The 25,800-nt window shown below is 34.7% G+C and overlaps 7 protein-coding genes, 2 non-coding genes and 1 pseudogene across 12 annotated transcripts; 3 read left to right on the forward strand and 7 right to left on the reverse strand.

Annotated features, from left to right (window-relative positions):
- Positions 1-220: 220 nt before the first annotated feature.
- Positions 221-2,122, reverse strand: AT4G22755 (methylsterol monooxygenase 1-3). The gene is made up of 5 exons (NM_118403.2): positions 1,677-2,122; positions 1,070-1,392; positions 731-878; positions 578-613; positions 221-454 (listed from the first exon to the last, which is right to left on the reverse strand). Exons 1-5 carry the CDS (start codon positions 1,998-2,000, stop codon positions 410-412), a joined length of 876 nt encoding a protein of 291 aa, NP_567669.1. The 5' UTR covers positions 2,001-2,122; the 3' UTR covers positions 221-409.
- A 1,009-nt stretch (positions 2,123-3,131) lies between these two features.
- On the reverse strand, positions 3,132-3,204 carry AT4G22754. The gene has a single exon. It is a non-coding gene; the product is annotated as a tRNA-Lys (tRNA).
- Positions 3,205-3,230: 26 nt separating this feature from the next.
- SMO1-2 (sterol C4-methyl oxidase 1-2) lies at positions 3,231-5,309 on the reverse strand. Its single transcript, NM_118404.5, has 5 exons — positions 4,751-5,309; positions 4,350-4,672; positions 3,861-4,008; positions 3,735-3,767; positions 3,231-3,574 (listed from the first exon to the last, which is right to left on the reverse strand). Exons 1-5 carry the CDS (start codon positions 5,084-5,086, stop codon positions 3,515-3,517), a joined length of 900 nt encoding a protein of 299 aa, NP_567670.1. The 5' UTR covers positions 5,087-5,309; the 3' UTR covers positions 3,231-3,514.
- A 1,209-nt stretch (positions 5,310-6,518) lies between these two features.
- On the forward strand, positions 6,519-8,462 carry AT4G22758 (PPR containing protein). Of its 2 annotated transcripts, NM_001203873.2 has the most exons (3): positions 6,519-7,212; positions 7,509-7,713; positions 8,078-8,461. In NM_001203873.2, exons 1-3 carry the CDS (start codon positions 6,868-6,870, stop codon positions 8,293-8,295), a joined length of 768 nt encoding a protein of 255 aa, NP_001190802.1. In that variant the 5' UTR covers positions 6,519-6,867; the 3' UTR covers positions 8,296-8,461. The 2 variants fall into 2 exon arrangements, with proteins under 2 accessions (NP_001190802.1, NP_001328093.1); NM_001341559.1 differs by having other exon boundaries at positions 6,680-7,212; positions 7,509-8,462.
- Positions 8,463-8,619: 157 nt separating this feature from the next.
- On the forward strand, positions 8,620-11,553 carry AT4G22760 (Tetratricopeptide repeat (TPR)-like superfamily protein). Its single transcript, NM_118405.3, has one exon. It carries the CDS (start codon positions 8,944-8,946, stop codon positions 10,678-10,680), a length of 1,737 nt encoding a protein of 578 aa, NP_194007.2. The 5' UTR covers positions 8,620-8,943; the 3' UTR covers positions 10,681-11,553.
- On the reverse strand, positions 11,292-11,469 carry MIR5017. The gene has a single exon (NR_142093.1). It is a non-coding gene; the product is annotated as a microRNA ath-MIR5017 precursor (primary transcript).
- A 416-nt stretch (positions 11,554-11,969) lies between the features above and the next one.
- Positions 11,970-14,160, reverse strand: AT4G22770 (AT hook motif DNA-binding family protein). Of its 2 annotated transcripts, NM_001341560.1 has the most exons (5): positions 13,962-14,075; positions 13,416-13,832; positions 13,052-13,119; positions 12,836-12,967; positions 12,004-12,659 (listed from the first exon to the last, which is right to left on the reverse strand). In NM_001341560.1, exons 2-5 carry the CDS (start codon positions 13,828-13,830, stop codon positions 12,270-12,272), a joined length of 1,005 nt encoding a protein of 334 aa, NP_001328181.1. In that variant the 5' UTR covers positions 13,831-13,832; positions 13,962-14,075; the 3' UTR covers positions 12,004-12,269. The 2 variants fall into 2 exon arrangements, with proteins under 2 accessions (NP_194008.1, NP_001328181.1); NM_118406.4 differs by having other exon boundaries at positions 11,970-12,659; positions 13,416-14,160.
- A 2,502-nt stretch (positions 14,161-16,662) lies between these two features.
- On the reverse strand, positions 16,663-19,748 carry ACR7 (ACT domain repeat 7). Of its 2 annotated transcripts, NM_001341561.1 has the most exons (7): positions 19,682-19,748; positions 19,286-19,562; positions 18,712-18,757; positions 18,481-18,595; positions 18,323-18,390; positions 17,567-18,238; positions 16,667-17,473 (listed from the first exon to the last, which is right to left on the reverse strand). In NM_001341561.1, the coding sequence occupies exons 2-7, from the start codon at positions 19,345-19,347 to the stop codon at positions 17,087-17,089; spliced, it is 1,350 nt and encodes a 449-aa protein (NP_001328982.1). In that variant the 5' UTR covers positions 19,348-19,562; positions 19,682-19,748; the 3' UTR covers positions 16,667-17,086. The 2 variants fall into 2 exon arrangements, with proteins under 2 accessions (NP_194009.2, NP_001328982.1); NM_118407.5 differs by lacking the exon at positions 19,682-19,748 and having other exon boundaries at positions 16,663-17,473; positions 19,286-19,594.
- Positions 19,749-23,331: 3,583 nt separating this feature from the next.
- AT4G22785 lies at positions 23,332-23,409 on the forward strand (annotated as a pseudogene).
- A 12-nt stretch (positions 23,410-23,421) lies between these two features.
- Positions 23,422-25,240, reverse strand: AT4G22790 (MATE efflux family protein). The gene has a single exon (NM_118408.2): positions 23,422-25,139. The coding sequence runs from the start codon at positions 25,017-25,019 to the stop codon at positions 23,544-23,546; it is 1,476 nt and encodes a 491-aa protein (NP_194010.1). The 5' UTR covers positions 25,020-25,139; the 3' UTR covers positions 23,422-23,543.
- Positions 25,241-25,800: the final 560 nt, after the last annotated feature.

Here is a 25,800-nt window from a genome sequence, read left to right on the forward strand (position 1 = left end):
AAATTTACCCCATACGATAACTACTAATTACACGCATGGTAAATTAAATAATTCAAGTGAAGAATTTTTCTTTGAATGATTTTACGTCACATTATTACAGATTTACAGAACTACTTATAGTTTAGTCACAAACAACGTAGCATATATGATCACGCATTAAGTGTCGAAAAAAAAAAATATGATCACGCATTAATTTAATTATTTTCACAACACAACCCCCTTAACTAAAATATGGATCATTATAGTAGAAGCATAATAGTGGATTAGTAGCAATTTATTCCTCTTACCATTATTTTTCCAGACAGTTTTTTTTACATGAACAAAAAAAAACGTTTTTTCCATATTGTTACTTACTCCCACTTCTCCAATCAAACCCTTATCTTATCAATGAATTGAAAATTTTAACAGGCTAATCGTGTTTCCTTACTCTCTTCTCTTCAGCTTCCTCTTTAATCTACAACATATAAGATAAACCACAAAAACAAAAGTAAGATGTAGATAATGTCACACATGACAGATATATATATATATGAAGTTATTAAGCTAACATTGATAATGTGAAGTTTAAAATATTAACCTGATGATGAAGAAGCTTCTTATGGATTCGATAGCCCTAATGACAGAAAACAATATAACAACAACGTCAACACTGGTCAATATTCTATAATACGTAATTAGTTTAAAACGCTAACGGACAAAGTAATATGATTGAAGTTTGATCAAAACTCACTTTATCAGTTCCATAAATGTAATCGCAGTAAGTGAAAACCGAAGCAAAGTTGCTCTGGCTTTGTCCTCCAACGTAGTGATGGTAGTCATGATACTCAGGTCCACCGTAAAATGGAATTAATTTTGTCACACTCCATGGAAAATCATATCTGCAAACAAAATAAGTAAACAAGTGCATCTACAAACAATATGTAACTATTTATGTCTATGTTTGCATATTACTAAATTCTTTTTTTGTGTTTAGCGTTTGAATTTTCGAATGATATCACTAAACACTCAATCTTTCTTTTACAAACGCTAAACAGGATAATGATTTTAAGTTTGTTTAGTGTAGTTTTACCCGCTGTGGGTCTCAATCGCCTCGAATTGTCGTAAAGATATCCATAACCAAAACGTCATTATATGGCCAGGAGCAATTGCCGGTCCAAGAAACGTCGGAATCCCAAGAATCAAAATCTCGGCCCAATGCGCATACGGCGATGCGTATCCGATAGGTGATGTGTACTCATGATGGATTCGATGAATCTTCTCGTAACCCCATTTGCAATGCATCCATCTATGGATCCAGTAGTTAGTGTAATCTTCTATCAAGAAGTAAACCACTAATTGTGCTACTATCTCCATTAACGATGGTAATGGCAAACCACTTCGAATCCCAACCATCTGTCAATTAACACATATAGTATATCTCAAGAACATCACAAATTAACAAAAAAAAGTGTTGTAAGAAGGGTATATACATATATGCAATAATATAACGTTTCAATTTAATATTTTAATGGGATTTTTCTCTAAATAACCAAAAAAAAAAGCACAAAATTGTATAACAACCCACTCACACAAAAAACGTTGCAAAAACAACACTTAAAAAAAGGAATATACATATATCATAAAATATTTGGTTGTTTGTTTTAAAGAATAAATGAAAATTTAAAATGAATAGTAACCTGGATGGAAGGATAAGAAACGATTTGCAATGTGCCGACGACGAGAAGGAACAACTTCATGACTTCTTTATAACATTGGAACATATCAGACAACGAATACTTAACCTTCTTCTGAATCTTAAACTGATCGAACCAACCGGTCCATTCGACAATCACAAGAGGAAAAGGAGCTAGTGAAAAGACAAGGAAGAGAACCAGAATGGTGTGGCAATATACATGGAAATTGGATTTGGTGGCTGAGTAATCGAACCAAACCGTCTCGAACCAAGTAAGGTTTCGTCCTAACGCCACGGACGCATCTTCTACGGTTGGATAAGGGATCATATTGTGAGAGTGTTGTGTCTGGATTAATTTGTGTGGTTTATGTTATAGCATTGTTTTGGAGTTATAGACTCATAAAACGTGTCTTGAATGTGTTTTGGAAAATGTATGATGAGGATGCTTGAAAAACTATATAAAGATGCACAAATGTCGAAACATGGTACCTACTTAATTAATTTCGGTGATTTTTCTTTTTTTTTGATTTTTCCAATTTTTGGTATATTATTTACCCTTTGAGAAGTCCGCCAAATTGGGTCCTCAATGTATTTGTTTTTTGACTTTTTAGTAGAACACAACAAAACATATCTTATCTCTTTACGTCTATATTTGATACGAACGGGTCACATTTTCGTTTTTTAAAAATATAAAACGAAAATTCAAAGTTACTAAGGTTGTTATTTTTTAGTAGTTATTTAGGTTAGAAGATATCTAAAATTGTATGTTCGGAAATATTTGTTGCAAATTCATTTATAGACCTATCATCAGGAGTAATTTCTTTTCACCAAATGATTTTGAATAGCTAAAGCCTTTCTTCATTGTTTAACAATCTACGAAACGAAGAGTGATGATCCATACGTCTAGAAAAGAAAAACTCGTTGATACACAAAATATGTGTGGACAAAAACTTAATATCAAGTTCATTAAAACTCTTTCGTGAATTGGTTTAAGAGTAAAAACTTATTGAAGTAGTTTACAATATAGCCTCATTAAACCAAAAAAAAAAATATAGCCTCACACAGCTACAACCCCATTCTTGAAGTTATTATCATATTCACTGTGTCCATGGTAATTCTAAGACAACGAGAACAAGGAAATGTGTGTTAAAGAAAAACTGTGTGTTGTTAGGTTTAGTTGAAAAAACACAGGAAGGAAGAGAGTGTTTCGATTTTAAAGTCATAAATTAGTTGGTAACAACTAAATAAGTTATTGTACCTACTACTGTACTTAAAACTGTTGTTTTCAAGTTTGGTGAGACAGCTTTAGTAAATGCATGTGTTTCGCTTGTTTTAGCCTTCTTTGATTAGATTTGTTTTCCGAGAGTGAAATCGACCCCCATCATCAATGCAACTATCGTTATGGTAAGGATTTTCCTTTTAAATCATGCCACTCAAATGCAACAAAAAGGAAAAGAAACGCCCACCGTGGGGCTCGAACCCACGACCACAAGGTTAAGAGCCTTGCGCTCTACCAACTGAGCTAGACGGGCCTTGTTGTTAACGTTAGATACTTAAGTTATACTTAACTTAACTTAATACTATCAGAGTAGGAACTTGTTACAAGCCAATGAATGCACTATGTAACATTTAAAATATACAAAAAGGATTTATTGACACACACCAATTCCAAAAGAGTTTTAAAAAAAACTTCAGATAGGAACTCGTCACGAGCATTTTCATGTGACACAGGGAAGACCAGAACAGAGAAAACTAACTACCCTTTCATTTTTAAGTATTGACTACATTTGTAGAATGCTTGAAACTTACGGTAAGTCAACCTCGCGAGGGGTTTTAGATTTACTAATCGAATTTCTCTCCTCCATTAACCAGCTTGTTGCTCTTCTTGGACTTCTCCTTCATCTGCAACTCATAAGATATAGCATCAAGAAACATATCATCAATATGATGATACTAGATACCACATATACTGTTATGTGAGCTTGCAATTTGATGGCTGCGTTTATGGGTATGCGGTATGCCGAGAGATAAGCTAGTCTCAGTTTATGGAGTATTTATTTACCTGCTGAAGAAGCTTCTTCTGGAATCGGTAACCCTGATGAAAATAAGAACATATACCCACATTGTCAAATTTTTATCCAGAATTAGTAGACGCTAACCGGAAAAGAACTGAAGTTTCATTACTCACTTTATCAGTTCCATAGATGTAATCGCAGTAAGTAAAAACTGAAGCAAAGTTACTCTGGCTTTGTCCTCCAACGTAGTGATGGTAATCATGATACTCAGCTCCACCATAAAATGGAATGTACTTTGTCAGAGACCATGGGAAATCATATCTTCAAAAGAAAACGAAAAATAAAAAAAACAAGTCAATTTATCTCCAGAGAAACAAGTTTCATGCACCAAGCAATCATCATATTGTCCAAATACTTATTTGAACAAGACAAGATGCTTATCATCTCAAGAATGATTTCTTGCTCATGTTGACCACAAAAGATTAACTAAGCAGTCTCTAAACAATCACCTAGAGCTAATTACAGTCAATAAAGCATCAGAAAAGGCTAGTGCCTAACCTTAGCCCCACCAACAAAAGGTAAACGCACTATTGAAACTTCCCACATAGCCCCAACGCATTATAAACTAAGATAAACAATTCAAAACCATTCCTTTTCCTTACCCGCTATGAGTTTCGATAGCCTCAATCTGTCGTAAAGCAATCCACAACCAAAAGGTAATCATATGACCAGGAGCAATAGCAGGTCCAAGAAACGTGGGAATGCCAAGAAGCAAAACCTCAGCCCAATGAGCATAAGGAGCAGCATAACCAATAGGAGCTGTATACTCATGATGAATATGATGAAACTTCTCATAACCCCATTTACAATGAAAGAATCTATGAACCCAGTAATTAGTATAATCCTCTACCAAGAAGTAAACCACTAACTGTGCTACAATCTCCATACATGATGGTAATGGTAATCCACTTCGTATCTCAATCATCTGTTTCAACACACGAAAAACAAAATCAACCTAAATCGCATCAATTCCGAAATTAGAAGCCAAATTCCAGAAATTAACCTGAATCGAAGGATAAGAAACGAGTTGTAATGGACCAACGACGAGGATGAACATCTTCATGACGTCTTTGTAACATTTGAACATCGATGAGAATGAGTTTTTCACTTTTGGTTGGATTTTGTAGCGATTGAACAAATCTGAGGTGGATTGAGATGATTCGATGAAAACGAGAGGGAGAGGAACGAGAGAGAAGATGAGGAAGAGGAAGAGAATGTTGTGGCAGTAGAGGTAGTAATCGGATTTGGTGGCGGAGTAATCGAACCAGAGAGTCTCTAGCCATGTGAGGTTTCGAGATAATGCGATCGACGCTTCTTCGATTGTTGCGTATGGGATCATTGTAGAAGATGATGAAATCGTTTCCTTCCGGTGACGGCGACGGTCGTTGACGTGAGATTGAGATTGAGATTGAGAGAGAGAGTGAGAGAGGAGAGTGTCGTCGTTGTTGTTGGATTTTGTCTGTTATGATTTGGCGAATATTTGGAGTAGTGACGTGGCATTATCGGTTTAGTTTACAAGTGTGATGTTTACTTGTTGAACCGGATTAAACCAAAATTACTAACATTGTCTCAAGATCTCGCTTACAACATAAAAAAGAGGGACAAAATGGCCCATACTAAAAGCCCATTATAAATTATTGGGCCATTAAAATGGATAAAATGTACTCCACAGTAGCGTTGTGTTTGGAGTAGGCCCAATTTTCTTTCTTTAATTGTTTAAATGGTGCATACAAATTTCTGTTTTTTTTTTTAAGAAAAAAAACTTTATTATACACTTGGATATACACATATATATAAAGACACGGATATACATACACGAGTTTTGTGGAATGTGTCTATGAATTTTTATGACACCATTATACTATAGAGATAGCAAAAGGTTGAAATAAATTGAGGCTGTTGGCCAATTGTATTTAAGTAATAGAATGGTATTACATCATCACGAAAAGTGACGTTACATTTGAAATTATAAAGTCTTACAATTTTTTCGTCATGACAATAAATGATATTTAAATGTAATAATACATATTTTTTAAGTTTCAAGTATACATAAAAAAGGGTCACAAACGATCGTTGTTAAATACTTGGTGGAAAACAAGTGCGTTACGCGTGAACATGAGTGCGTATGGCATAAGAGAAGTCGACCACACCATTAATGACTTTAAATCAAGCCCAAAAGTTCTTTCTTTTAACAGTGGAAACAAACCTCGGACCAATCTCAGCCACACAAATTCTCCTTTTTATTTTATGTTGTTTTTTCTTGACGTTGATGAATTCTTGTTTTTGGTTATAAATTTTTTATATTACTTCCATTACTCAGCACTTTCGTAAAATTTAATGAATTGATGATACTAGTTGAGTCTCCCTCCTCTCTAATTGTTTATGTGTTTTTTTTCATTTGTTTATGTGCTTCTCACTATCACCTTAGATTTTTTGTGTTTTACGAAACTTGTTTGGGTTTCTCGTTTTCTTGTTTAACGTGTCAACTTTTCTACAAATCCAATAGTTTTGTTTCCTTTACACTTTATAGGATTGTGAGTCTCCCAAGTAATCTTCTAAAACAATGCATCAAGAAATTTATATTCATTTGTACAAGTATATTATTGCCTTTTTCCAACACATTTTATCCATAATAAGGATAGATTTTTTAAAAAATACTCCGTATGCTAACCAGAAAACATTTTAGCTCCATAATTACATAGAAGTTTTAATCTAATACAGTGCTACAATTCAACGCATTTCTATTTTACTATAATAAACACAAGTACGTAAGAATCAGCACAAGATATCATACTATAAAAGAATCGATCGTCGACAGGAAATATAAATACTATATTACAAGAACCACGTCTATATTACTACCTTTAATCGTGTATTTTTTTTGGTCGGTTTGAATTTAAATGTTAAAATCCACACTTATGTTAAAAAGAAAAAAAAAAACAATTTGATTTGGAAAAACATTTGAAAAATACAAATGAAAGAAAAGAAGATAATAAAAGAGTAAAGCAAAGCAAAAGCAGAGAATAACTCTTAATTCGCTTCTTTGCCAAGCAAACCACCAAAACCTCTCAATTGTTTTTTCTTCTTCCTCCTCCTTAAGCAAAGATCATCATTCACGAAATGTCTGATTCGATTCACCGGAGAAAAGTTTCGAATCCTGTAGGAAATGGAGGTCGGAGCTCCAGAACAAGACGAACAGCTTTCAGATATGTTTCCGACAAGAATAATCGCTCTAAATCGAGTAATAAGGTTTTCGAGAGAAGCTTCTCAGAGCCGAGTCTTAATCGCCACCGCGACGGACAGAGTAATCACTTGCGGCGACCATCGCCGATGAGAGGTTTACCGATGGAAGAAGAAACAAAACCGATCGTTTACTTGCCTAGGATTCGCTCTGAGGTTTTCGCTTCGTCTCCGTCGTTGTTGAACTTATATTCGCCCTCGTCTTCATCTCCGATCAATCAAGAGGTCAGAGTCGTTTGCTTCTATTTTTTCAAATCAACAAATTCATGATTTCAACTCTGTAAGAGAATTCATCATTTAGTCCACAAAGATTTAAAAGTTTACAGTTTAAGCCTAATATTATAAAATATTTCAATATAACCATTATATAGGCTGAACAAAGAGTTTTAAGTTCAGCTGCAAATTCTAGAGTCAGTTCTCCAGTTCATGTTATCAGATCGTGATAAATATACCAAAAATTGACATTTCTATTAAATTTCTAAAATCAGAGAACCTCATTTTGTTATTATTTTTCGAAACAGGGTAATACAAAAGAAGCACCAAAAGTAATAATCAGTGTAGCAGTAGAAGGAAGTCCTGGACCGGTAAGAGCAATGGTTAAACTGAGTTGCAACGTCGAAGAAACGATCAAAATTGTCGTTGACAAGTACTGTAAAGAAGGAAGAACTCCAAAACTCGATCGAGATTCTGCCTTTGAATTGCATCAGTCACATTTCAGCATCCAGTGTAAGATATATTAATTATCCAAAAATAATAATTGTTTTTACATATAGAATTAATAAAATAAAAGCACAAATGATGTTTTGGTTGAAATTTTGAATCAGTTGTTTTCAGTTTGACGTAGATTGATTGGATTAAATATCTATACTCCATGATATCTAGTTTTGCTTTAATCACCAACGGTTATGGAAAATATCAAAACTACTCATGGCTCATGTGAACATAGAAACATCACATAATTCTTGAGTTATATAACCTATAATAAAGAAAATGGTGACTAAACCTAACGATTTACCTCTCTTTTTTGTCACATAATTGAATGGTTAAGACAATCAAAATATACTTAAGTTTGATGTAATGTAATTTTCAGGTTTGGAGAAAAGAGAAATAATTGGAGAATTAGGCAGTAGAAGCTTCTACATGAGAAAGAAAGCTCCTGAAACCGGAGGTTCGTTCGCCGGGATTTCTCCAGCGAGAACGAGCCTAATTCCGTCGTCGAATTTGATCGGATCGTGCATCGCTCAGTTGATTGGGAAAATCATGAGGAGAACAAGAAGGATATGGAACATATTGGTATGTGTGCAATGAGATAGACCAAAGTATACACTTTTGAGCGTGGCACATAATATTTTTTAGTTTGTGTTTTGCTCCACTCTCATCAAATAAGGGAACCTTGTACTTTATGAAATTGTATTATAAGTGTGTATATATTTGTGACGATAGATGGATATGGTTCTACGAAATTATTGATTTATGAGGAAAAAATTCATACACACTTCGAGAAAATAACAGAAAATTGACTTTTGAATTATAATTGTGAGAAAAATGAGAGATCAAACCTTCTGTTTGAGTCAGAGTCTTTAGGAAGTATCTTCTTCTTCTGCGAATTGCAAAACCCAAACAGGTTTATAACAGAGAGAAGTTGCCGTCGCTATCGCCGACGCCTCCACCACTACTCGGCGATCACTGTAGTCCTCATACTCTCTCTTTCGGGTAAAATTGCTCTCATTCTATTTTAGGAAGCCTTTCTTATATTATTCAGGATATAAACCGTAAAGTTTTAGATTCGAAATTAAAATTTTGACTCGGTGCATCAAGCACAAACTTATTGGACTTTCTCTAGAAAAGAGCTGAAATTAGGAACTGAGGCATCAATGTAATGTATGACGATTGTTTTGATAGTGGAAGGTCTTTGGTAGATTGGTTCTTGTGTTGGTTTTAGAGTTTGTTTCACAAATGTTGGATTCTAAGCTGAGATTCTTCCTTCAAAGATGTGTAGTGCTTGAACAGGCGAAGCAAGTTCATGCACAGTTAGTAGTGAACCGCTATAACCATCTTGAACCCATCTTGGTTCACCAAACTCTTCACTTCACTAAAGAGTTCTCTAGGAATATTGTAACCTATGTTAAAAGAATCCTCAAGGGGTTTAATGGTCATGATTCTTTCTCCTGGGGGTGTTTAGTTCGGTTCTTAAGCCAGCATAGGAAGTTTAAAGAAACGGTTGACGTGTATATTGATATGCATAACTCTGGGATTCCTCCAAGTTCACATGCTGTAACCTCAGTGTTAAGAGCCTGTGGTAAAATGGAGAATATGGTTGATGGTAAACCGATTCATGCTCAGGCTCTGAAAAATGGATTGTGTGGTTGTGTTTATGTTCAGACAGGTCTGGTGGGTTTGTATTCTAGACTTGGTTACATTGAGCTGGCAAAGAAGGCGTTTGATGATATTGCTGAGAAGAACACAGTTTCGTGGAACTCGCTATTACACGGGTATCTGGAAAGCGGGGAACTAGATGAGGCTCGCAGAGTCTTTGACAAGATCCCTGAGAAAGATGCTGTGTCATGGAATCTGATTATCTCGAGCTATGCAAAAAAAGGTGACATGGGCAATGCATGCTCTTTGTTTTCAGCAATGCCTTTGAAAAGTCCGGCTTCTTGGAATATATTGATAGGCGGGTATGTGAATTGCAGGGAAATGAAACTAGCAAGAACCTACTTCGATGCAATGCCCCAGAAGAATGGTGTCTCTTGGATTACAATGATTTCAGGGTACACAAAATTGGGAGATGTTCAGTCTGCTGAGGAGCTCTTTAGACTGATGTCTAAGAAAGACAAACTCGTCTATGATGCCATGATAGCTTGTTATACTCAAAACGGCAAGCCAAAGGATGCTCTGAAGCTATTCGCTCAGATGCTTGAAAGGAATTCATATATTCAGCCGGATGAGATCACACTCTCAAGTGTTGTATCAGCTAATTCACAGTTGGGTAATACCAGTTTTGGTACATGGGTTGAGTCATATATAACCGAACATGGAATCAAGATCGATGATCTCTTAAGTACCTCTCTAATTGATCTTTACATGAAAGGCGGAGACTTTGCCAAGGCATTCAAAATGTTCAGCAATCTAAACAAAAAGGACACAGTTTCTTACTCTGCTATGATCATGGGCTGCGGGATAAACGGCATGGCCACAGAAGCAAACAGTTTGTTTACAGCTATGATTGAAAAGAAGATCCCTCCAAATGTAGTAACATTCACAGGACTATTATCAGCGTATAGCCATTCAGGTCTTGTTCAAGAAGGCTACAAATGCTTTAACTCCATGAAAGACCACAACTTGGAACCCTCCGCTGATCATTATGGGATAATGGTGGATATGTTGGGACGAGCCGGGAGGCTAGAAGAAGCATATGAGCTGATCAAGAGTATGCCGATGCAGCCAAATGCTGGAGTTTGGGGAGCTTTGCTTTTAGCCAGTGGGTTACACAACAACGTTGAATTTGGAGAGATTGCGTGCAGTCACTGCGTTAAACTCGAGACAGATCCTACAGGTTATCTTTCGCATCTTGCTATGATATATTCGTCTGTTGGTAGATGGGACGATGCCAGGACTGTTAGAGACAGTATAAAAGAGAAGAAACTGTGTAAGACACTTGGGTGTAGCTGGGTTGAGGGTTCATATCATTGAGATGTCGGGGAATACAGATTTCGGTTTCGGTTAGGATCATCAAACCGAATGTGAGAGATTAGGGATCAACTTCTACATCCAAGAGTGGAAGAAACTGAAGAAGAAGTTGGAAAAACAACCCTAAGTTACCAACCTACATCAGACCTAAACTTTGAGAGAGTGATTAAACAGAGGATTTTATGAGGAAGAAATCAGGTTGATGTCATGAGAGGGCTTGTGTCGTGGATCAGAAGGTAAAGACGGTGTCCATGTGGCATGTACTGATTGGGAGAGAAGACGGTGTGGGACGGATGGTTGGATGATCAACAACATTCGAAGAGGTTGGCCTTGGAGAAGACATGATTAGCGTGTCATTGGCTAGCCCTGATGGACGTGTAGTAAGCAGTGGTGTCGCTGGCCTGCTGGTTGCAGCTGTAGGTAGTTTTTTAGCCGGCAGCAAGATCATAGACCGAAGCAGCAGAATCAAAAGGTGTCTCCAATGCCAACCGGCAACCACATTGCAGCATGTAAACTGGAAAACAGTACCTTATGTTGAAAAAGAAAGACAAAATGGTGGTTCGATTGTGTACAAATTAAAATAATAACTGAACATACAAAAATGCATTTATCACGGCTCATGCTTTGCATAGGCTTTAACACTAGTATTGTACATTGTTCATGTTCTTCAAACTTTGCTATTAATTTGGTATAAATTAGCTTAGCCATTTAGCTAATTCATTCCAAATTAGTAACAAATTTTCAAGAAGATAAAAAGTACTATATTAGTTTTAAGGCCGTGTTAAGCAAACCAAATTGATCAAAAAGAATTTTATATTTTTCATCAACAAAGGTAAACTTTATGTATACATTTTAAAATATATATCAAATGGACCCTTTTTGGAGATAAAAATAATTATTTGTTATCAGTTTCGTTTGCTTTCATCTATTTATATTGCTTTCAGAGTTTACTTAATGGCTTAGCTAATTCATACCAAATTTTCAAGAACATGCAAAATATACAATTTTAGTGTTACGCCCACGCAAAGCATGGGCGGTGATAAATGTGGTTTTATGTGTTATCTTTCGCATCTTGCTAATCAATCACCATTGGTTTGAAAAAATCCTTCCTGGTTTGGATAAATCAGAATGTGTAGCCGGTTAAGAGATTGGGAGCAAGTTTCAATTTCTACATCCAAGAGCGGAATAAACCGAATAGAAAGTTGGAATAAAGGCATTTCCATCAGTGAGATATCTTCTTGGTTTCTCAAAAAAAAAAGATATTAGTATTTTAATAAATATTAGTTATATAATTAAATTTTAACAATAAAATAATATATGACCAATAGATGATATACAAGTGTTTTTGTAGGTGTCTTAGAGTTTCTCACTTGAGAGACTAATTATACTCTCTCTCATACTTTTTGATTATATTTTATTTTTATATTGAACAGTTTCTCAATGAGAAACCATTGATGGAGATGGTCTAACAATCCTAAGTGACAATCCTAAGTGACAGACCAACATAACACCTAGACTTTGAGAGTCTAACATGTAGAGCCCTAAACTGGAAACCAAAATACAGAGGATCTACGAGTTCTTCAAGGAAGAAATCACGTCAAAGTGATATTAAAGTCATGAGAATGCTTGTGTCGTGAATCAGAAGGAAAAGACGGTGTCCATGTACTGATCGGGAGACTAGATGTCATGGGACGGATGGTTCGATGATCAGCTACATTCGAAGAAGTTGGCATTAATGGAGAAGACATGAAGTTGTGGTTATGCGGCTTCGGTGTCTGTTCTTGCTGGTTTGTTCCACCTAAGAAAGTTCCTACAACCACTTGAATAGGAGTGGCTGCAACCAGCAAGCCAGCAACACCACCACCTACTACACGTCCATCAGGGCTAGCAAGCGACACGCTCATCCCGCCTGTTCTGCTTCGTGTCCCGTCTGAGTCACTAGGCATGAATGTTCCAGATAGTGACAATATCTCAAACCGACCCTTTAAAAAGCATAAGCACTCGTCATGATCAACAAGAATTACATGAAAACCAAAAGCAAGGGATAGGCAACTCGGTTTTATATTCCGGTTCGGTTGTTTACATTGATGGTTTATTAATACAGTTTGGTAACAGTGTTTTTCATCTATGCAAATAGTGATTAAGATGGAAACCGTACCTCATAGGTCAATGTACCACCAGATGAATCAGGCTGACGAAGTGTAACGCTCGAAACGACACCGTTTGCGCATAAAACGCAAATAGCTAGAGACCCTTGTTGAGAAAATGATATTATCCTCTTCGTAACGTCCTATAAAACCAAATTACCCACTAAATCATCAACTACTCTAAAAATAAACACATTCTTAATCTATATTTATTTTGTCATAATTACCTCGCCTGCATTCACCGTAATAATATGCGGCGTGAAATTAGCGGCGGCAGAGGAAGGAGACCATTCACCTTCACAAGCACAAAACAACATCACCAAAAATCTCTTCAATAAACATGCAATTATTATTATACCGTATATATACATGTATATATGACCGTATATGTACGGACAAAAAGTTGTAATAAGAGGTCCCACCACTTGAAGTAGAAGCTTTCTTTCTTTGCATGTTTCAACTTAAGACCCAGAAAGATCCCAAAAAATCTCTTTTAAACACTTTTGAAGTCACGAGAACTCAAGATTCAGTTCTAAACAAAACATAGATTTAGACACAAGATTAGCAAAAAATTTAAAAATCTATAGTTACCTAAATTCTCGACCTGGTACTTTGGCCTGATGAATGAGCTTGGAGTTGGAGTTGCTGGTTTCATTTTGCCACGTTTCTCCGATGTCGTCGAGAAATCGATGACGTGAGAAGTCGTTGGTGCGGCTGATGATATCGGATTCGGAGATAGCGTCACCGCTGCTCCGTCGTGTCCGTACTTCCTAGGGCGCCCACGTCTCTTCTTTATCGGTCCGCTTGAGAAACCATCCATAGCCGCCGACGGAGTAAAGGAGTTTTGCGGCGGTGGAGGAGGAGGAGGAGCGACGGAGTTGGGAGGTGTGTTTGAAGTTTCTGACCTCGGAGCCATGTGGAAGTCTGACGGCGCGTTGGATCTCACCACCGTAACGCCTCCGTCGCTCCCGGTGGTTGTTTTAACAACTTCTCCGGTAGTCTCCATACCTATTACGATTATTAAACAAAATAATCGTTTTGACAAACCTAAAAATAGATTTGGGACAGAAGAAGATATAATTTTCCAAATCCAAAGGTTAAAAATCAGATTAAAAATCAAGGAGGAAGAAGAAATACATGAGATAATATTTTCTTGTAGATATTATTTCTTAGAATTAAAGCTTTGAAAATTATTAGGATGGAATTAGGAAATGTTTGAGAGGAAAGTGAGGAAAATTAGATTTATTTATGCTGTGTAGTTTTAGATGAAATAAGAAAATAAATATTTTTTTGACGGCAATGAATATTTTTGATTTTGAAATTTGGAAAATAAAGCGTTTTCTATATATTATTTTAATATTTATTTCAGGCTTTTAGTTCATTTCCTTCCTAACTTTTTCCTTGTCTGTCCGTTTAAATTTAATATTGAATAAATTAATACGAAAAAGAAAATGTATTGTTTTCGTGAAAAGGAAATGTATTTAATGGGGCGTTATAATACAACTCACAATTTTATATTTTAATTTGGAGAAAATAATATCTTTTTGTCATATTATAGAAATGGGAATTCGTGTTTTTGCTGGAATCCGATGGGGAAAATTAATAATTTAAAAGAGAAGAATAAATAATAAATAGAAAGTAAAAAAAAAAACGGAAAGTGGGTGATACTAATTTTTTTGTTTTAAATTATTATTACTTTTAGTTTTTTCTGTTTTTTAAAAGACAAATGTGGCCTGCAGATAAGACTTGTTTTTTTTTTCTGTCATTCTTTTAAGGTGTTTTTATATCATTGTTGTTTTGGAAATATATAGAAAATGATTTTTGCAAAAAAGTAACGTAAATCTCGACGATACAACTTATGTAAATATCGGCTTCTAAGCAAGTAATTTCACTTCTAAGCTAACTAAAAGAAAAAAATAATATATATATATATATATATATATATATATATATATCTTAAACCATCCTCAAGCTAAGACAGATCCTATTCCTACTATTACTAATGCGATTTGTTTCAGCAGAATAAGTGACTACACTTTGATATATTGTCGAAGCATACAACCAGATGATAGTTTAATAATGTGACCACGGTCCACAACGCAAGGAGATGTCGATATTTCATCAGTATTTTGGGATGTTAATCTTCTCAATGTTTGTTTTCCAGTGTTATGTATGAATGAAGATGTATATTTAAAATGAAAATAAATTCAAGTAGGCTTGTTTAACAATAGACGATATTTGTTGAAGCTATGTCATGGAATTGATCTTAAAACGATATATAATCTTTGCGAAAGGGAAGGAGTAATCTCCTGTTATATCCTTTTTTCATTTTGTTTCTCAAGTTTAGCTCACGAGGATATGATATCTACCAAACTAGTTAATGTCATTTTGAATTATAGAGCAACTTGTCTTATTTTGAGAACAAAAAAAAAGAAAAGAAAAAGATATCGTATCATTTCCTCTGTCAACAATAATATTTTATCACATTATATGCTAATCTACACATAAACTACAATTTAATAATACAAAGAAATGTATTTTCCAAGGTTTGGTCTACCTTTTAATTTGTTTGAATAATTTACAAAGGGTAAGTAATCATGAATCATAATTTTTAAAAATAATATAAATCGGGACCACAAAGCATTGACTCGTAGCGATTAATACATACTATAACTTTCCAAGAAAACAAAGAAAATTAATTAAGAAAATAAAGATTAGATAAGAAAAAGCATTTTAGTAGTAGTAATCTATTTGTTTGGGCTTATAAAGAATACGTTTGCTTTTTAAACAAAAATTATAACTCGAAGTGCATTTCCTCCAAAGTTTTATGTTGGTTAGAAATTCACAGTACACCTTTTTAAAATCTACATCAGCAAATCATGTCTATTTAAAACTCTACTTTGAATTGTGTCTTTAGATATATTTCATAATTTCAAAATTTAATCTTAAACTCAAAACATAAAACTAAATACATAGTTACAAACGATAAAACTCATCTCAAAATCTGAATTACATGTTATATAATGTGTCTTATTTCAGAGTCATAAAATTATGTCAAAGAGTAACAACTTAAACATCGATAGATAAAATATGATTAGCTGTGCAACATGCAAGAATCGATATAGTTTTAAACATCCATGAGCTAATGCAAACGGCCCAATATTATAAATTTGGGTCTCATAAGCCCTATATAAAAGTCCACTTACACTATTAATTTACTTAACTTTTTTTTGTCAACTATACTATAACCCCTATATGATGCGAACCCAACTTTAACCGGCGGTATATGGCAACATGTCAGAAGAACCGGTTTGGTGCAAAATTCAAAGTCAGAAGTCTCGTGTTTGGTTTTTATTGGTCAATAATGCCTTAGCTGTTTGCAACTCTGCCTTTTAAAGCCAACAGTAAAGTTAGATTCTCTTAACTTCTAATTGGATTGTTCTTCTAAATTAGTTCACAAAGAACTGTACACAGCATACAAGTACAGGTACGATTTTTTCCAATTTCAAATGTTTGTTTGACTTCATTCAATTTTGAACAATAATGCTGCCTTCATTTCTAAAAATTAATATTATTGATATACAAACAATTAAAATTCAGTTTCATACATGACTAAACCACTTCAATTTTGTCCATAAGTTAATGACTCATGAGTCATGAGCATAGTTGTCATAATAATACGTAGCTTTTACGTCATAGAGACGACATGTCCATGGCCAATAGTTTTGTGTAAACTTTAAATATATTATATTATCCTTAACCATAATTCTTAATCTTTTGTCTATCGGTCACATGTTATCTTCATCTTGAAGAAATGTAGTTGTCTTTTTATAAGCATGCTTAGATAAAGATTATATAATAAAAAAACGAATCAATAAGATTCACACATGTAGGACCCACTTGTCTCCTTTGCGTTACACTAACCCCATAATTTAATTTAATTTTACATACAACACACTGATTTACTATTGACAAAACTAATCTTCTAACAACGATAGGTTATATCATAAATATGTACAGAGAAAAAAATAAATGTTACCAAGATTCTACCTAACATCCTTCTACTACCTATTGGTCCAACATGAAAGACCGACCACCAAATTCTTAACTAACTTCCCACATTTTATATACATAAAATTAAATTTGCCCACAAACCAAATCCATAACCGGTTCACTATCTGCTCCAGATACACCAATTCAACCGCGTGGGTTGTTGACAAACACGATTGAATTGGTCTACATGGACCGGTTAGTTACCCCGGTTAAAAATATGATTTGATCAAACCCAAATGGTATAGATTCCTCATCACTAGACTCCCAAGTGACACCAACACTGTCCCTCCTCCATACCGTCCTTGGTGATCTTGCGGTTCTATATGTTGTTCCTTCTCAACCGCTTCTCGGCAACTAATCGGGAACGGTTCTTTAACACTGAGATCATCGATACCGATCTTCTCCCTAATCGATTTGATTATCTCGGGATCTATAAGGTTACCATTTGCATCCGTCACATAGAACACATTCCTCGCTATACTATCTTTAGTCGATATCTCGGCTCTAGCAATGTTTAAACCGTTCTCCCTCAATATTCGTGTTACTTCCGCTAACAATCCCGGTCTATCCGCTGTGCATAACTCCAATCTCACACCCTGCATAAGAGTAATAACTAGTAAGTAAGCTACTAAACCAACCGGTTTTAAGTTCTGTTAACCAAATGAGAGTTGTTCATCATAGTTTTATACCTTAACCGTTCTTCTTTCAATTGCAGCTTGTAAACATTGGATCAAACGTTGTCTCTCCGGTTCTGAACTAACCGGATGTCCATCACTATGTCTAACATAGAATTCCAAAAACGCCGTTTCTCCAACCGTTCGAATCGCGGCGTGGAACACAATGTAAGCCATATCCGTCAACGTGCAAACAACGTCAAACAAAAGCTTCATTCGATCTTTACACTGCAAGTTCACAACAGAGTAACCACGTTTCGGAAGATTTTGTACCGAAACGATAGGAGATTTCTCGATATCAAACTTCTTCTCATAGTCACGGTCCATAAACATCCTTTGGTGCAACCTTCTCTCCATATGTGTATTGCCACCATAAGACACACATGTCCTCGTGTCGTTTTGGTAACCATCGTCGGCCTTTAGTAGATTTCGTAGTTGTCCTTCTACACGTTGGACACGGTCGGAATCTCCGTCGATCGGTGTCCCGGAGTTACCGTCTTTAACATAAATCATCGACGCAATCCTGCCGTTATGCGTCCATGCCTTAGCCTCAACAACATCACATTCAAGATCAGCTAGAACCGCGAAAACCTCTGAGAGTAAACCGACTCTGTCTGTTCCGGTTAACTCTAGAGCGGTTAAACCCGTATACCCTTCCGTTTTACAGTAATGAGACGTTTCAATAGACTGTAAAATTTTCAAAAAACTAGTCTTTAATTTTCCGATAAGATTCACAAATTTAATTGCATAATTAAGGATTAACTAATTTACCTTTTCAATGTAACGGATTAGGTTCTCGTCGGTTAATTTGTCTCCGTTAAGATCGCTCACATGAAAAACTGCAAAGGAAAAAAATCAAACAAGTAAATATTACTAATTCCTTAATTAGTAGTACCATAATTAGCGTAAGATTAGGGATAATTAATTACCATCCATATTCCATTTTCCATCAGAGGAAATGTAAGCTTTTTTGATCCAGAGATTCATATCAGTGAGAAGTTGTACAGATTCAAGCAATATTCCTGGGCTTCTTGCACTATCAATCTTTTTGAAAAAAGGACAAAAAAACAAGAAAAAAGATGATAAAAATCATTTTCAAATAAAAAGGAAAGAGAGAAAAGACGAAGAAAAACAGAGGAAGGTTGCGTGAGGGTAAAAACCTTGACGACAGTTGAATTAGGGCAAACTCCATTGTCAATTACGACCCTGCAAGTGACCAAACAGACAGTGATCCTTTTAAAACTCACTCTTGTGTTGTGTGTGTATGAATCAAACAACCAAATCAAATAAATTTAAAAATAAATCGATTGAAATTGTCAATAAAATTGACTTGTGATTTTTACTGTTTATTATACTATTAGATGACGGTAAAGCCAGGATATCATATGACGATTCCTTCCATAAAAATTGGAGATTTTATTTTTATTCAAGAAAATTCTTTAAAACCTTAACTGTTATAGCAAACCCATCTTATGATGATTAAATTTCAATTTCGTGAAAAATTAATTTGGTTAAACATAAAACAAACAAAGAAAAAAGGCATAAAATTTTCTTTGAAGAGAACCCATGTTTTGAAAATATTATCAAAAATCATGTTTTGACGATTATTACAAGAAAAACAAAAATCTGATGATTCGGATCAAGATTTTGTTTGTTGTTCATAGAAGATGATAATCGTTTACATACAAAAAATTATAAGATAAAAAGAAATAAAAATATTTTAAGGAAAAATACCTGGGCATGTTCATCCGAACAACGAGCTTCTCATATTCATTAGAGCAATCAGATAACTCCATCTTTTTTATTCTTCAATTCTTCTTCTTCTTGCTTCTTGTTTCAAACAATAATCCTTAAAACTCAGAACCACCCTTTTAATTTATCTTTCTTCTTCTTCTTCTTAAGAGAAAGCTATCATAAAACCAGAACAATTCATGTGCTTCTTCTACAGAGTCTCTCTCTCTATTTCTCTCTCTTTATTTTTCTCCAGGGGCAGAGTTACTTCCAAGTCTGTCTATAAGAGAATTTAATAGGATAAGAAATAAATGGTAATATATATAAATAGTATTCCTAATTAAAATATCAAGTAGGCGTTAGGGGAAAAGAATAAAATAAAAATAAACAGACGCTGACCTGTTCCTGCTTTGGAAAACTCTGGGCTCCTCCCATAGAAAGAAAAATCTAAACCATTAGAATTTTCAAAAACAAATCTTTCTTCATAGACTTTCCGTTCTTGTCTCCTGGATTCTTACCCACCTTCCCTTTTTTTTTACACAAAAAAAAAAAAAAACAATTGAGTTTGGCCGTACAATACAACAAAGCAAAGGGAACAACACTTTGGTCGGAGGATCCTACGTGGCAGATCACATGTGAGAGTTGTAAGATTTTTACGCGCGATTTGTCAACCGTAAATTTAACGCCGTTAAGAGTTAAAAGAATTAACGCCGTTAGGATCTATACGGGATTTGCGTAGTAACAAACAAACAGCCGTTGATAACTTCGGTTCCCGCGGAATGTCGGTTGTCTTCCCGCCAAATTTCACGTTCTCACTCAGATATTTTTGGTTACAAACATTTGATTTCACATGTAAGAATGTTTTTTTGACCTTCACTCACATGTACATGCTTGTTGTTTTGATAAAAACATTTCAATAGCAATTCAATTTTCAACTTCACTTGTGATAATAATCAAAGATATGAAACCTAAAGGGTAGATATAAAATTTATGTCATATGTACACAGGATTTTGAATTCTTAGCATAACATATTGTGTTTATTAGTTTACTCTCACAATATTTTGTTAATGGTGAAATCGAGAAGAGAAAATAAAAGTCTTCGGTGATATGAAATTTTTAAAACGCGTTGAACAAATGAAGAAAACTTCTGGAAAAAAATCATGTGTTCAAGAAGAAACGACCTTTAAAAGTAGTTGAAGGCGCGTCGAAGAAGTTGGTCCTACGTGTACCATTCGACATGTGAGCGACTTTGGTCGGTGTAGCTCGTTTATTTATTTAAAATTTTACATAAGATACACAAACATATTTCATAAATATTCACCGTCAATGTTACTCTTAAATGATGATAATTCGTAACCGTCGTTCTGTTATAACATTAAATTCTTATCATTATTTCTATAATGATTAAGTAACGGCAATAAAGCAAAAAAAACTCTCAGAAATAAACTTGAAATTTCTTAGAGTGTCATGTGTGAAAATATAGTGAAGGTTCGAGACTTATTTAAATGGAAAGACATGATTCGTGTCTTCTTGAGTGCTTGTAGCACCGATGCGTTTTCGTCTTTTTATGGAGTCACGCCTGTTTTAATATTTTCTTATACATAATAATGCGTTTATCTATACTTGAATCCGGGATCGAACATGGATTTTAGCGTATGATTATTGTTGTCACAAGAAAATATGATATGTACGTGACGAAAGCATAGCTTTAGGTTTAAATTATTGTATAAGTGGATGTACAATTAGAAGAATTAATACGGATACTTCATAGTTTTTTTTTTTTCTAATAAGTACTCATACTTCTTATTGGATCCATTTGTTTGGAAGGTAATCAACTATATTTTCCTTCGATGTCAAACTCACTTTTAACTTTAATATATGGTTTCTTATAGGATAAAAATATCCGCAATCGTCGCAGTAAGTGGTGAAACCACGAAAGTGGGAACGCACTTAGTTGTATGGATCTTTTTATTTATAGTGTCAGATCTGAGCCGTCGATATAGGTCGAGTTAGATTCTTTTAAAAAATCTTGAGGATATTAGAGAACAGATAGAGAGGATTAGGATTTGGTCAAAGACAGAACATGTAGTCACTGCATGCAACAGTTCTCACTTCTCACTTGTCAGAATTACAGTAATAAAAATTAAAATAATATGCTTCCATTATCTTTATATAATTCCCATTCACATCTGATACTAATGAGTGAGATAATTTATTTAAAGTGAAAGTCGCAATTAAGAAGAGTATGAATTAAAAAATTAGTAATTGTCAAAGACATTTCAAAGAGAAGAGTGTGGCGTGGGACTATTATTTGGCTTGTAAGTTCAGACATTTGAACCGGCCAATTTCTTATAATTCACTTTTCTTAATATTTGACTCACACATTTATAAGATAGTGACATCTTCTAATCACTTTTATCAATATAATACGTTTATATCGTTCTTACATTACAGCTGTAGCCAATATTTTTAGGATATGTAGAAGATGAATTTTTATGATTTAAATAAACCTTACAATTCGATGATTACAGCGACAACTAACTGCCTGATCACGATCATATACCAAAATTAGGAGTATAGTTGTTGTGTTTTTATTCAAAAAATTTGAGTTAAATTGTTCAAAAAAAAAAAAAAAATAGGTGCAACAACTACCTTTAATTGTCAATTTATAGATTTTCTCTAGTTTTCAATTTTGTAAATAGTTTCATTATGAGAAGTTATTACTTATTCTTAAGATTTCCCAATCTTGTAGGGAAGCTCCAGATAATTAACGAGATTCTCTTATTCACGTTTGATTGATGATCAACATATTAGTAAAGTATGATGTGATTTTTTCTCGACTATTCATTTATAGAAAAAGATCGTGAGCTATTAAAAAAACATCAAAGAAATCATGAGTTAGTGAATTTTCAGCTATTTTAATTAAAATTAAAGAAAATGTATTCTTCGATTTCTACTTTCTAGTTTTCTAGTTATGTTTAAGAAAATCAGTTTAATAATAAAGTCATTTAATCATGCAACTTTTCACCTTTTCCTAATTAAATTACAATATGTTTATTAAATAATAATGGAAGAGATATAAATAGTGTTATGCATAGAAGGAACATCATCACAAGGTCATGCATGATGCATCACATGGGATGTTGAACGACTTCATGCTCCTCTCCGCATATACCAAAATTTATGAGTCTATCTCATTTTCTCATGAATAACTAGAATGTTGTAAGTTTGACTCCAAAAAAACAGAAAACTAGAATGTTTGTATATACAAGCAAAAGTTTAAATCCATTATAGGAAACAAAATACAAGTCTACACACGGATTATACAAATTCTCCTGAATCCTGATCAACTTAACCATGAAACTTGAAACAATCAGAATTAAGAGAATCGGCCTCCAAAGAAAGCTAATTATCCGATTGATAATATATGCGACGAATGTTCATCACAAGAAAGAGTCTAATTCAAAAACCGGCTTTTGACATATCGCATAATAATAGTGCATGACAGTCTTAACAAAAAAACTCAACGCTATAAATAATTAATAAACGTTGACAAAACATAAAATAATTCCAAACCGAGTGCGTATCTAAAAAACGATAAACGTGGTCGTACGTTTAAGACTAAGTAATTTCACCAATTAAATTCCCGGAAAAAAAAAAACACAAAATTTATCAAAGAAAATTAAATACAAATCAACCTTAATTAATGTCAAGCTTTAACCCTAAGTGGAGATTTGAGTGCCCCACACTTCTCCTCGGATATGTGTTTCCGATTCACATGGCACTCACAAGACACAATCAATGTTTTTAGGTTCTTTGTCTACCAAAACACCAAGAACAAAATGGTTGTACTCCAATAATTTTGCTGTATTGGTTAAGATATTTATTTTCGTTTGGTATATAGAACAATCAACTAAAACATTTTTTGAAATACTTTGCCAATAATTTCAAATATCAAAAGTTAATTCGTTAAGGCCCGGTAAGGTTTTGTGTAACTTACACATGTAAAATAATGGGCCTCTTCAAATCTCAATTACCTACGCAACGACATCGTCTAGCTCAGTTGGTAGAGCGCAAGGCTCTTAACTTTGTGGACTTGTGGTCATTGGTTCGAGTTACATGGTGGGCGTTTTCTTTTATACACAATAATACAAAGTTTGGATCCTCAATTCATAGTTACAGTTACATCAAGAAGATAAATACTCTCACAAGGTAAATTTGACTACATCTCTAGCTAGAAGATACCTCAGTGAGTACTTTCTATGAGTGGCTATCTTGTCCTGAACCTTGTGAAGTTTGTTCGTCCTCTGTGTTACATGTCAGAATCTGTGCTTTCCCAGCTTCTTTCTCCCAATCTATCCTCGCAATAAAGATGAGCAATATCGAGAGACAGAGAGATATACCAACAAATAACCCGATCAAGAACCCTTGAAGCCCTTGTTTAGCCTTGAACGCCAAAGTTGCCCCTAAAGGCAAAGCCAATAGATAGAATCCACTAAGATTTGCATACATTCCAAGAGACGGTTTCGCTGTTCCGCGGACTATCTCTCCACAAACCATTAATGGGAAGTTTACAACTTCGATAACCGCCATTATCAGCATCATCTTCTTCACACCGTTTAAGATGAGTTGGTCATGGTGAGTATACAAAGACCCCCAAAAACCTCTAAATGCTATCATCACTAATGCTCCAATGCAGCCTGAAATAATACCCACAATGAGTGTAGTGTAAGCTGCTCTATAAGCTCCCTTAGGATTATTTGCGCCGAGCTCATTGGACACTCTTGTTGCCACACACGTGCCTAAAGAGAGCATCACCGCGTAAAGCAAGTAGTCGAAGTTGAAAACTATAATCAAGATTGATACAGCTTGCACCGGGTTTGGTAACCTCCCGGTTAAAAGGACCAAGATCTCGTAGCACCACCATTCAAGGCACACGGTGAGACAACATGGTCCACTAAGCTTGATCAGTGTGAGCCAGTCTTGAGCACTTTGGTTTAACCAGCCACCTTGTTTCCATTTGTTCTCTTTCATTCGCTCTACGACTATCACATATCCAGTTAGAAGAATCACAACAATAAAATCAGTTATCCAAACCGCCATTGCAACTCCTTCAATTCCTCTTGCTTTAGAGAGGACTATGTTGATGGGGATATGAAGAGAAGTGGCTGCAGCTGTTGTGAACATGATGGGAAGAGTAACACCTTGTGAGCTTAAATAAGCCTTAAGTGGACAAAGAAAAGAGAGGATTGGCAACTCTGGAAGAAGGTAGAGAAGATATTTCTTGGCTATGAAGGAAATATCTTCTCTTTGACCAAAACCAGTAAGGATCTTGTGAACATTGAGCCACAAGAAAGAAATTGGTACCGAAATCAAGAGTAGCAAGAGCACTGCCATAAAAAGGGTTTTATGAAGAAGCTTAAAGTTCTTGGCTCCGAAAGCTTGGCCACAAATAGGCTCCATTGCAGCAGAAATACCATACAAAACAGAAAAGCCAGTAACGTTTGCAAAGGAAAACCCTAATGAACCTCCGGCTAGGTTAAGCTCACCTTGACGGCCAAGAAACACAGATGTGGTGGTCATCTTACCGAACCACAACAAATTCATAACCACCAATGGCAAACCAATTCTCATCTGCAGCTTCAGCTCATGAACAATGCTCTGCATCAAGGTCTTTGAACAAAGCCCTTCAGAGACTTCTGGATCTAAAGACTCTGACTTTGATGTTTCTGACATTATTGTTAGTAGAAAATATGGATAATTTGGAACAGAGCAAAGAACTTTTAAGAGGTTTCAGCCAAATTTGCAGAGATAGTTGTTTGTTTGTTGATAAAGATGACAAAAAAAATTGTAAGTGGAAAATGGTTTTGTTGTTTGCGTGGAGGATTTTATAAGTAGGTAGATTAAAAGCATGAGTTCCGTGAGAGAGTGATGAGCTAAATAATATAAATGTTGAATCAATTTTCTCGAGGAAGCTTTTGTAACGGCCAATAAAAGCAGAGGATTAACAAGTTGGTGGGTTTCTATACCCTTAAGTGCATTAGTGATGATGAATCCATATCATTCCCATTTCCCACTTTTAATACAGTAATTTTATTTTATTTTTGAAAATGTGCAATTAACGAATATATATTTTTACATTAATATTATTTTCTTATCTTTTTTGGCTAAAATTCTTACATATTTTTTTTTCTGAAACTAAGCTAATATTAAATTAAAAAAAGTTGATATTACAAAATTTAACATTGGAAAAAAATGCTTGTAAAAAACTATTTAAATATAAAATGGACTTTCGTTACAGAGAACCAGAGTATGCACATAAGCTTTCGTGTAAAACATCGGATATTTGGTTGAGGAGCGAAATAGGGGAAAGCAAACGATAAACTTTCATGCAAGAAAAGTTTGACATCATTCAATATACCAAATTTGTGTGTGGTTGCCATTTTTCGATAACAAGTCTAAAGGGTTTTCAAACACCTCAATGGGACCTTAATCTCTTCTTCTTTTTTTCCTTTTG

The sequence above is a fragment of the Arabidopsis thaliana genome, chromosome 4 (genome assembly GCF_000001735.4).
Source record: "Arabidopsis thaliana chromosome 4, partial sequence".
Classification (NCBI taxonomy): domain Eukaryota; kingdom Viridiplantae; phylum Streptophyta; class Magnoliopsida; order Brassicales; family Brassicaceae; genus Arabidopsis; species Arabidopsis thaliana.

What these genes read in the sequence shown, in the direction of transcription:
- AT4G22790 (NM_118408.2), bottom strand. Translation starts at nt 25,019, where the DNA reads ATGTCAGAAACATCAAAGTCAGAGTCTTTAGATCCAGAAGTCTCTGAA.
- AT4G22758 (NM_001203873.2), top strand. Translation starts at nt 6,868, where the DNA reads ATGTCTGATTCGATTCACCGGAGAAAAGTTTCGAATCCTGTAGGAAAT. An exon ending in CATCTCCGATCAATCAAGAG is followed by an intron (nt 7,213 to 7,508) that starts GTCAGAGTCGTT and finishes TTTTCGAAACAG; the next exon opens with GGTAATACAAAAGAAGCACC. An exon ending in GTCACATTTCAGCATCCAGT is followed by an intron (nt 7,714 to 8,077) that starts GTAAGATATATT and finishes TGTAATTTTCAG; the next exon opens with GTTTGGAGAAAAGAGAAATA.
- AT4G22760 (NM_118405.3), top strand. Translation starts at nt 8,944, where the DNA reads ATGTTGGATTCTAAGCTGAGATTCTTCCTTCAAAGATGTGTAGTGCTT.
- SMO1-2 (NM_118404.5), bottom strand. Translation starts at nt 5,086, where the DNA reads ATGATCCCATACGCAACAATCGAAGAAGCGTCGATCGCATTATCTCGA. An exon ending in GCTATCGAAACTCATAGCGG is followed by an intron (nt 4,009 to 4,349) that starts GTAAGGAAAAGG and finishes TTTCTTTTGAAG; the next exon opens with ATATGATTTCCCATGGTCTC. An exon ending in AGAAGAAGCTTCTTCAGCAG is followed by an intron (nt 3,575 to 3,734) that starts GTAAATAAATAC and finishes TATGAGTTGCAG; the next exon opens with ATGAAGGAGAAGTCCAAGAA.
- AT4G22770 (NM_118406.4), bottom strand. Translation starts at nt 13,830, where the DNA reads ATGGAGACTACCGGAGAAGTTGTTAAAACAACCACCGGGAGCGACGGA. An exon ending in GTACCAGGTCGAGAATTTAG is followed by an intron (nt 13,120 to 13,415) that starts GTAACTATAGAT and finishes GTGCTTGTGAAG; the next exon opens with GTGAATGGTCTCCTTCCTCT. An exon ending in TTACGGTGAATGCAGGCGAG is followed by an intron (nt 12,968 to 13,051) that starts GTAATTATGACA and finishes TTGGTTTTATAG; the next exon opens with GACGTTACGAAGAGGATAAT.
- AT4G22755 (NM_118403.2), bottom strand. Translation starts at nt 2,000, where the DNA reads ATGATCCCTTATCCAACCGTAGAAGATGCGTCCGTGGCGTTAGGACGA. An exon ending in TTTCTTATCCTTCCATCCAG is followed by an intron (nt 1,393 to 1,676) that starts GTTACTATTCAT and finishes GTTAATTGACAG; the next exon opens with ATGGTTGGGATTCGAAGTGG. An exon ending in AGAAGCTTCTTCATCATCAG is followed by an intron (nt 455 to 577) that starts GTTAATATTTTA and finishes TATATGTTGTAG; the next exon opens with ATTAAAGAGGAAGCTGAAGA.
- ACR7 (NM_118407.5), bottom strand. Translation starts at nt 19,347, where the DNA reads ATGGAGTTATCTGATTGCTCTAATGAATATGAGAAGCTCGTTGTTCGG. An exon ending in TGGAAAATGGAATATGGATG is followed by an intron (nt 18,391 to 18,480) that starts GTAATTAATTAT and finishes TTTCCTTTGCAG; the next exon opens with TTTTTCATGTGAGCGATCTT. An exon ending in TAATCCGTTACATTGAAAAG is followed by an intron (nt 18,239 to 18,322) that starts GTAAATTAGTTA and finishes AAAATTTTACAG; the next exon opens with TCTATTGAAACGTCTCATTA.